At 39.1% G+C, this 9546-nt stretch overlaps 1 protein-coding gene across 2 annotated transcripts in view; it reads right to left on the bottom strand.

Moving 5' to 3' along the window:
• Positions 1 to 5473: 5473 nt before the first annotated feature.
• The window catches only part of OCA2 (OCA2 melanosomal transmembrane protein), a 171123-nt gene continuing 167050 nt past the window's right edge, over positions 5474 to 9546 (bottom strand). For both annotated transcript variants that reach the window (XM_027674837.1, XM_027674838.1), the window contains one exon: positions 5474 to 6056. In XM_027674837.1, coding sequence (XP_027530638.1) covers positions 5969 to 6056 — 88 coding nt within the window. In that variant the 3' untranslated portion in view covers positions 5474 to 5968. The remainder of the gene's footprint in view (positions 6057 to 9546) is intronic.

Here is a 9546-nt window from a genome sequence, read left to right as displayed (position 1 = left end):
GAAGCTGTGCTGGCTGTGACCAATTACTGTGTTGTCTTTCAGGTGTTTTCCAATACTTCCCAGAATAATCTTCTCTATATCTTTATCAGACACTGAAGTGAGACCAACAGGCCTGTAGTTTCCGGGGTCCTCCTTGCCCTCCTTGAAAATCGAGACATTTGCCAACTTCCAGTCAGCTGGGACCTTTCTGGATTCCCAAGAGCGCTCAATAACCATTGAGAGATGTTTCTCAGTTATATCAGCAAGCTCTTTGAGGATTCTGGGATGAATACCATCAGACACATAGATTTGTGGGGATCCAGCTGGAGCAGCAGATCCAGCACCATTTCAGAGTTGACTCTAGTTAATCATTCTAACAGTCATGGTCCTCCAGCCCAGGGCACTGAGACTCCCTTGGTCCATTATCTATGTTGAAAACAGAGGCAAAGAAAGCATTAAACACCTCTGCCTTGTCTCTGTCCCTGTTTGTGAGGTGACCATCCTCATCCTGTAACGGGCCATTGATATTTCTATACAGTCTATTGCCATTAATGTATTTGAAAAAACTCTTTTTATCATGCCCCACATTTCTGACCAGCTTCAACTCCAGCTGCACTTTGGCCACAAGAATTTTCTCCCTACACCAGCAAGCAGGAACTCTGAATTTTTCCTATGTCACTTGACCTTGCTTCCACTGGACATACACCTTCCTTTTTTGCCTTATTTCCAAGAGAAAATCCTTGTTCAGCCAAGCTGGCCTTCTGCTTCACCTGCTTGACTTCTGACATTTGGGAATTTCCTGCTCCTGTGCCCTTAGGAGGTGATATTTAAAAAGGGACCAGCACTGATGGACCCCAGCACCTGCAAACATTTTCCCAAGGGACCTTAATTACTAATTCCCTGAGCAGTCTGAAGTCTGCTCTCCTCATGTCCAGAGTTGAGGTTTTGCTGGCACTTTTCCTCCTCTCAACAGAGATTTTAAACTCAATCCCTTCATGGTCTCTGTGGCCAAGACAGCCCTCAATCTCCACTTCATTCATGAGATCTACTCTGTTGAGAAGCAGCAGACCAAGGAGAGCATCTTTCCAAGTCAGCTCCCTTAGGACCTGTTCCATAAAGTTGTCATCCAGATTTTTTACGAATCCTCTGACCCGGGTTCTACCAGTTTTGTGATGCTCCCAGTTAATTTCTGGCAAGTTGAAATCCCCCATAAGGACATTGGCAGTTGACTTGGAAGTGTCCCTTAGTTCCTAAAAGAATAATTCATCGGCATCATTGTCCTGGCTGGGAGGTCTATAGCAGACTTCCACGGTGACATCCATATTTGTTTTCCCCTTGATTCTTACCCGGAGGCTTTCAGCTGTGCCATTGTCACCTGTGAGCTCCATACATTCTAACCCTTCTATTACATAGAGTGCCATCCCTCCACCACTTCTGCCCTGCCTGTCCCTCCTGCAGATCCTGTAACCATCCAAGAGGACGCTCCAGTTGCAGGTCTCATCCCACCAGGTTTCAATTATGCCAGTTTTGTCAAATCTCTAGAACTATATCAAACTTCAAGCTCCTCTTGTTTGTTCCTCATGCTACGCATATTGGTGTAGAAACATTTCAAGTGCGGCACAATGTGTCCCAATAGCTCCCGTGCTAGAACTCTTTTCCCCCCTGAGACAGCTGCATCCTGTCAGGTACCAGTAGACCAGGTGTTGAGTAGATCAGCAGGCTGCTGTGTAAATTCATGGTGTATTTTTGTCTTGGCTGGTGTTTGTACTTCTCATCTTTTCAATTCAAAAAGGCCATAGTGAAACTTCAGAAGGTGGAAAAAGGGATAAGCAAAGATATGGGAGTATTTCCCTATAACAACTGAGTAAATAGACCGTGATGTCTTGACTAAAAATATATCTATAAAATCATGATTTAGAAAAAAGAATGCCTGTGCATTACCCCTTCCCAACCAAAATATTTGGTACAGGTGTTGAGGGACAGGTGTCATAAAAATAAATTAGCAAAAGACAAGTTCAAAACAAACATCTGGAATATTCTTCCCACAGTGTACAGTTTATCTGTGAAACTTCTTATGATGGATGTTGAATGTGTACAGGTTCAGTGAGGAGCTGGATGAGTTTGTAGGACAATCCACCAGGTGCAGTGTAATAAAGATGCTGTCTCTCATTCAGAAATCTTTGGGTCACAGAGAACATAATTTTATGTTTGCTCTACTCCTTTTCACAGTCAGCTGCTAAGCCCCATTGTCAGGGACAGATGTTGGGCTGGGCAGACGCTCAGCCACTTTCAATGCTATTCTTGCTAGATAGCTCAGTATTTGGTGAAGTTCTAATATACCCTTGATTCTTTTCCCTGTTTTCAGTAATTGCCCAGATTACCTACTGGAGATGGTTTATTTTACTGGGCATTGCTTACGTTGCCCGGTAGTACTGCTGTCGTACTGCATTTTATACCATTCAGAAAGGTTAAATGAATCTCACAGTAGTCACACATTTACATTTAATATATGGCTTAAAACAAATATTATCAAATAGCCCAATGGGATGTCAATGAAAATAAGAATACAATCCTCTAGATCATCCACAAGCATACTAAAGATAATGTATTTCGACGTTATTTATTACTTAACTAATACTTTGTTAAGCCTTTTAGAGAGAATTTCACTGGAAAAATAAATTCCACTGATGCCTCAGAGCTTTTTGGATTTTTTTAACTTTTGTAGCTTTTAGAAGTAGTTATTTAGTGAATGTAGATTTTAATGTAGCTGTATTATATCCCTTACCATGTAGTATAATGTTTACACATACTCAACCCTATTATCCCATTCCATATCAATCCCTCTAAATTCTGTTAGCATGTTTAGTCTTCCTTTCAAGGTAGAATTGTAAAAAAGCCTGGACCAGAAGATATCACAAACACACAGCGACCTTCAAGCCCAGAACTTTGGAGAAGCTCCAAGGACTGTGCGTGCTGCGAAGAAGATGAAGATGAGGAAGAAGGGTCCCAAAGACCCCAAACCCAATTCCTGAAGGGGAATGTCAGGGGGCAGACCTGAGATTGGATGGGCCTTATTATAAAACAATAGGACCACTGTCTGGGCAGGCATGGGCATGTTGTGCATTCCCCTGGCCTGAGGCTTCATTAACAGACCTACTCTCTTTATCTTATCTTATACACTAAATTGGCCTGGAGTTTTTTTCTCCACACTCTCTTAAGGCAACACCACCCACTCTTCAGATTCAATCCATTTTTATGGAATCCTGCATGCTAGTTTTTTCAAGGATATAGCCACTGTAACTTGGCCCTTCTGATGCATAGATTATGTTGATAACTATAATGGAAGGCAATGAAAACTCTACTTCATTATCTTGAAATTATCTGAGGCATCTGGGTAATTTTCCCTACACTCCCATAAAGCTCTGTGTAAACAGACAATTTTATCTTCTTTTTACAATTTGTTTTGTCACATAAACTCTTACTGAGCTCTTCTTGGCTGTGCAAAAGAAGCAAAAATGTTGTTTAAGGAAGGGAAGTCATTTTAAACGAAGAAATTTCTCAGGAAAACAGTATGTCATTAAAAAAAAATCCTAGAAGCAGAATAAACCTAAGTTTTGTTGCCTAAAATGATGATCAATATGATTTTATACTCCCTGTGCACTACTTGTCTTCTTTTGGCAGAACAAGTAACATAACAGATAGAAAATCCCATTTGAGTCCTGTTGATGTATCACTTCTAAAGCCAGTGAGATCTCTCTTTCATCAAGTGTTCCAAAGTATTTGCTAAGATGAGTGAGTGAAAATCAACTGCTGCCCTTCTGCCTTCCTCCTTTCTGCAAATTGTAAATGCAGACATGCATTTTCATATGAACTAATACGATCTCATTATTAGCATGAGTTTGCTTAGGATTGGCAGGAGGGTTTCAGGGTTTCAGAAGCAGGATATGGGTTTGTTTCAATTTTCTATCCTTTACAAAGCACAACAAGAAATAATTAGCACATAGTACTGTGTGACCATAGTCTCATTTTTATACTCCTACATGCCAACACTGTTTTAATAGAATAGGAAAGAGAAGAAAAGAAAACCTTAAATCATTGTGTTTTAGATGCAGCTGATTTTGCATTCTCTAGGACTTAGTACAACAGTTTTTGCGCAACCAATGACTGCACCAGGATTGCTCCAATATGAGAAATGTTGAGGACTATAAAATACTGTGTGACTATTTTTTACCAGAGATCAATGTTAAGCTGATTAAAATAAATGTTCCTTTAATTGAAACAGAATTCCAGTTATTACACAGTAAACTGCTCTTGACATTGAGAGTGAGACAGGCCAAATTCAATTTCAAATTGTCTGAGGAGTGTCTTTTAGGCTCATCTGTTTATTTTTTGTTTTGTATTATTTTAATCCAGGCTTTTTGCAGGGCTTTGGTGAGGTTTTCTGGGTTGTTTTTGTGTTGGTGGTTTTTTGGGCATTTAAGGGGTTTTTTTTTGGTTTTTATATATATATAAAAGGAAGTGGAGGTTATATTCATTCTGGGTCAAGATCTTGTGTTCTACAGATGGTCACTGTTAGAGCAACCTCAGGGTTTCTCAACAGTGTTGCAAAACTCAGCCCCATCATAGGAGACTTCACTGATCCAGGGGGCTGACCATGGATTGTGATGGAAATGTTGGTGGGAGGTTTTGGGGCAACGGAGAGACCTCTTCCTCTCTGGTTCCACACGCTTTCTCCATTATCACTGAATCTACTAGGAGGGGTGGCAGCAACCCTTACTTTGAGTGGGTGCTGTGCCTCATTTCCATTAGCCTCTTAATATCAAATTTCAGACTTTAAAAAGAAATCATGGTGAGGAATACAACCTGGATATGAATAAAATGGTACGCATTATTAATCTCACACCCTTTTGTGGGAGATACTGCTTCTTTCTCACTCACCTGGGTTGTCTCAAGGACTAAGCAGAAGGCTCCCTGTAATTCAGCCTTGTCAACTTGCATTGCACTCTAACGGTTGTCAATTTTTCTGACTCAAGATAAAACAGATCCACCAGTAATTCAGACCAAACCCACTAAAGTTTCGGAAGATGGGAATTGAGCCCTTAAATGCCTCACAGGACTTAATATTCCTAATGAGAATTTTGCCCCGTTCTGACAGCCAATTATACAATATGTGATTTAACACACTATGATCAGAGATAAGGAAATCAAAGTGAAAGTATGATCTCATTCTTCCATATAGTGTATTAAACTATTAAAATATTTAGAGTACTCCTTCATGAAAGTGAATTAATAATTAAATGGAAGATGCCCAATGCTTTATCACAATTTATGTCCATACTTTTGTAAGAAGAGGGGCATTAGTTTATTTGAAAGAAAAACAAGGTAGCCTAACACTGTTTAGGAGCTTTAAGATGAGAAACAAAGCCTCCATAGAATGCAGTCCCAGTTCCAAAATAATAATTCCTTCCACAGCACATTTTTAGGACATGTTTATTTTTAAATGTAGATAATGATACATCTTTCATAGTGTACAGACTTTCTGCTTAACTGTCAATTATTACAACTGGAATATTAGTTACTTTCATACAAATAGCTAAATATATTGACAAAGAAAAATGAAGTCCTAAAAAGAAATTACTGAACATCTGCTATTGTGAATGAGTTTTTCATCTGTGACTATACTCAGACTGTGTCAGTACAAACTTTCAGGCACAGCGTACTCCCTTGAGATGGTTCCTTTTTACCTGCACAATAACTGCATTCATAATTAAATATATGGATTCTTTCAATTTTGATTGTCTAGTTCTGCAAATTGTTCATAAAACAGAAGGTTAAGAATGACCAAACCTGATGTTTATGCTGACAATCAATTTGATTAATACCATATGTTGGGGTTTTACACATCTTTTTCCTTTTATATGTGTTCTTAGCATTCTGATATAAACTAAATGAAAGAGAAAGCTTATTTGAGTCTTGAAAGTATAAATTACTATGAGTTCCAACCTACTACAACATGAGCAACAAGAAGATAGCACATCCCAATGGTACAGGACACAATCATCATGGGGAAACCTAACCTGAAAGATCAAGAAAATAAAGATTAACAAGGATACAATAGTTTGGTCTCCAATCAGTTTACAAAAAGGAAATTTAACTTATCCTACACATTCCAAGTGACAAATATGCTTACAGCAATGCCAAAAGCATAGATGTACTGAGCATATGATAGTCTAATATTCAAGATTATATTTCTACTTCCAGCCTATTTTAGAGATACAAGGTCAAAATTCACATAATTTCATTGTTTTCAGAACATCTCCTCCAATATACACTGTCTCAGAATCTAGTGTGCCTTGCTGTTTTATTGTTGTGTGTTTTTTCCTGAAACTCAACATGCAATATACCAGCAAAATAATGATTCTTACAAATTATGCAGAATTAGAATAGATTTTCAAGGGTGTATCACTTCAGATTAGTTGTGTAATCCTGGTATGGCACTTTGTAACTTAATATGGATGAAACTCTTTAAACAGTTTCCCTGTTGATCTGTAGTCAGCTATCGTGCCTCTTACATACATACCTCGCAAGAGGTCTAACAGACTTGAATACTAACAGACTGTTGGAAATCATCCCCAGGCACCTGTAAAAATGTTAAAACTCTGCTGTTCTATTAAAACAACTATTTCTTTTTCACCACAGAATAAGATTTTATAGCTTTCTTTAGACTGACAAACAGAGACAGCAGAGACAGACAAGTGGAAAGGATGTTGTGGAGTTGGCCAAGTCCTACTCTGCTAAATTTGTAAGTCTTTCAGATGTGTGAAAAGAAAGAAGTTTTCTGAAACTCAAAAGCATTATTGTATGATACTTGGGATCTGTGAAGAACCAATGCTGTGATCACACTCATTTTTTTATACTACTAAAATCACCAGGAGAACTGAGATGAGAAATGGTCATCCCACTAATGACCCTCCTTATATACTTTCTTTTGTCAAGTTCAGACAAGAGTTTCCATAAAACTCAGCAAAGCATGGCAATGGACTCTGAAGTACAGGATTTCATTTATTTTTTTCCTTAAACTAAGACCAACTTACTCCATGTGGCTATATTAACTGTGCCTTTTTACCTTACTTATTAGGAGCCCTTAGGAAGGTTCCTCAAGCCTATTCCCCTCTAACAAAGCACTAACAAAGATGCCCATTTTGTAGCGGACAGGAGGACACCATTCTCTGAGCTTGGTTGAATGAATAGCTCCTTCCTTTAGGAATCTACAGCTACAAGGGACCACTCGGGGCATTAAGTCTGCCCCCCCCCCTTCCTCAGACTATGAAACCACTTGCATAAAATGAAAATGAAACTTCTCAATCTGTCATTGATGTCTGCTTTCTACCTGCAGCTGCAACATTACCCTAAACCTTGAGATCCTCATAAGACATGTTTCCTTCATTGGTGTTCTTCTGAAAAGCTGAGTGGCAGAAGCATAGATGAGACCAGCAGATCAGAAGTGCTATCACCTTTAACAGTCATTGGTTCGAGTTACTAACAAGGGAATTTTACCAGGGGTGAAAGTCACTGCTAACACAAAAAAACCCAGCTCTACTATAAAGTTTGCAGAATAACTAGGAAATTAATAACACAAACACTCTAAAAAATACATTGAAATTATTTAGGAAAGAACAAGTTTGTCCATAATGGCCACTCTTCATGGCTACTCTTGGCCCAGTATCAAAGTGAGCCAATCTCACATACCAGTAGAAATACATGGAAACCAAGAACAAAAGGAAATCCTTGCAAGACAGGAAATGTACAAAGAGAAAACTAACAGGGCTGACAGATCATCTCATTTCTGTCTCCTTGACATTCACTGGAAGAAGCTGGACTGTTTCCATGTGTCCAAAAAGTGTTCCTGTGTCCATCACCCAAAATTGCCTGCAAGATCTGCCCAGAAGGACAGCTCCTACCATGCCTGGCTCCAGAGGTTTTCTCCTTCCTCTCTCTTGGGTTTTGGACCTGGTATGCTGGCCTCTTCCGCAATTTTGGTATCGGGCATCATTATTGCTGTTCGGGCTCCAAAGACATTCATGTTAAGCTGCTATCTGAACTTGGGAAAAGAGAAGGTGAGAGTAGAGAGAAGGGCCAGCTGTGTCCAACAGGTGAATGGTGAAAGGAGAGAAAAATTGTTAGAAAGGGTCAGAGAATTGTCACAACTTTCAAATATTTCCTGGAAAGTCTGAATGTGTTTGGAAGATTTATTTTTCTTCTTTTTGTTCATATGAACATGCACAATACTGCAGAGAAATGTTATTTTTTTCTAGTCTGATTGGTCAGATCCTTGCTTTTGAATGACTAGTTTCTTGAAAGAGCTGTATCACTATTCATTCACTAAACTATGATAGAGCTGATAATATTGTAAAACAGCTGAGCTGAAGCATCTCCTGAAGTTATTTTAATTAAAAAAATGGCAAAAATTAAATAAGTTAATTTGCTGGCTAGCCAACTACTTCTCAGACCCTTTGCTTTTTTCTCTCAGCAAATCTGACCTGTAGCGTTTCCTAATCTCACTTAGACAAAAGTGTCCTAATACGACAAAAAAAGTAAAACCAGCAACAACTACAAAAATAAAATAGAGTGGCTAAAAAACCTGCTACATCCTTCAGTATATGTAATGAATGCTCTTCGCAGCTCTATCTACATGACAGGCTGGTGAGCTGGAGATTGCTACAACTCTAATAAGAACACTGGCTGCTGTTTGACAGAAAACATAAATCTATTGACCTCACAGTTAGCAAACAATGAGCTGGCACTGGGAGGAGCGGGGACAGAGCAGATCTTAATCTGTATTAATGCAACCCAACGAACCTCCCTGGAGAACACAGAGTAGCTCAGCAGTGAATGGCAATATAATGTCTTTGTGAAGACTGGCAAGAGGAGGGAAGAACCCAGAAAGATTGAAAGTCTAATTGACCACTGAAAACAAAACAAAAAAGCTCTCTCGAGCTTGGAGGAACTGCATGAAAGAGAATGGATTAATTATACACGACCACATACAGGAACTGTGATCATACCCCCACAGCGCCAGTCAGATGTGTAGCTGGAGCCAGAAACAGTCAGTCTATGGAGGAACCTCATTTCACTTAGTGTGGATGTTTGCACAGGGCACAATTGCAAAACTGTTATTCTCATTGCATGGACAATTACCCCTCAACTTGAGGTCTGAATTTCAGGCGCGCTGGCCTGAGCACTAATGTAATTGGATCAAATTCAATGTGGAATTTGTGTACCAGAGAGAGAGGAGATAAACTCAGTCAGTAAGTATTAGTTACTTAGTTAATCAATTACTTGAGTTGGTTCAGTGCCCTGTTACGCTATTTACACTAACCATTGCTCTTCCCCAAGGAACATCAAATTCCTGTCCCAGGCCACATACAACACAATGTATAGCTGCAAATGTTTTCTTTAGTTAAATATTAAGTCTAAGAATTCATTTTAAACAATGAAAAATTACTTCCAGGAACTCTTCCAGCATACTTCCTGGAGTCAAAAAGCACCATGTCATTCAGTTGCTCC

This window comes from Neopelma chrysocephalum, unplaced genomic scaffold (assembly GCF_003984885.1).
Source record: "Neopelma chrysocephalum unplaced genomic scaffold, ASM398488v2 Primary Assembly neopelma1_25, whole genome shotgun sequence".
NCBI classification, from domain to species: domain Eukaryota; kingdom Metazoa; phylum Chordata; class Aves; order Passeriformes; family Pipridae; genus Neopelma; species Neopelma chrysocephalum.
The sequence above is the reverse complement of the archived record's forward strand: the minus strand, read 5'-3'. Positions and strand labels throughout refer to the sequence as shown.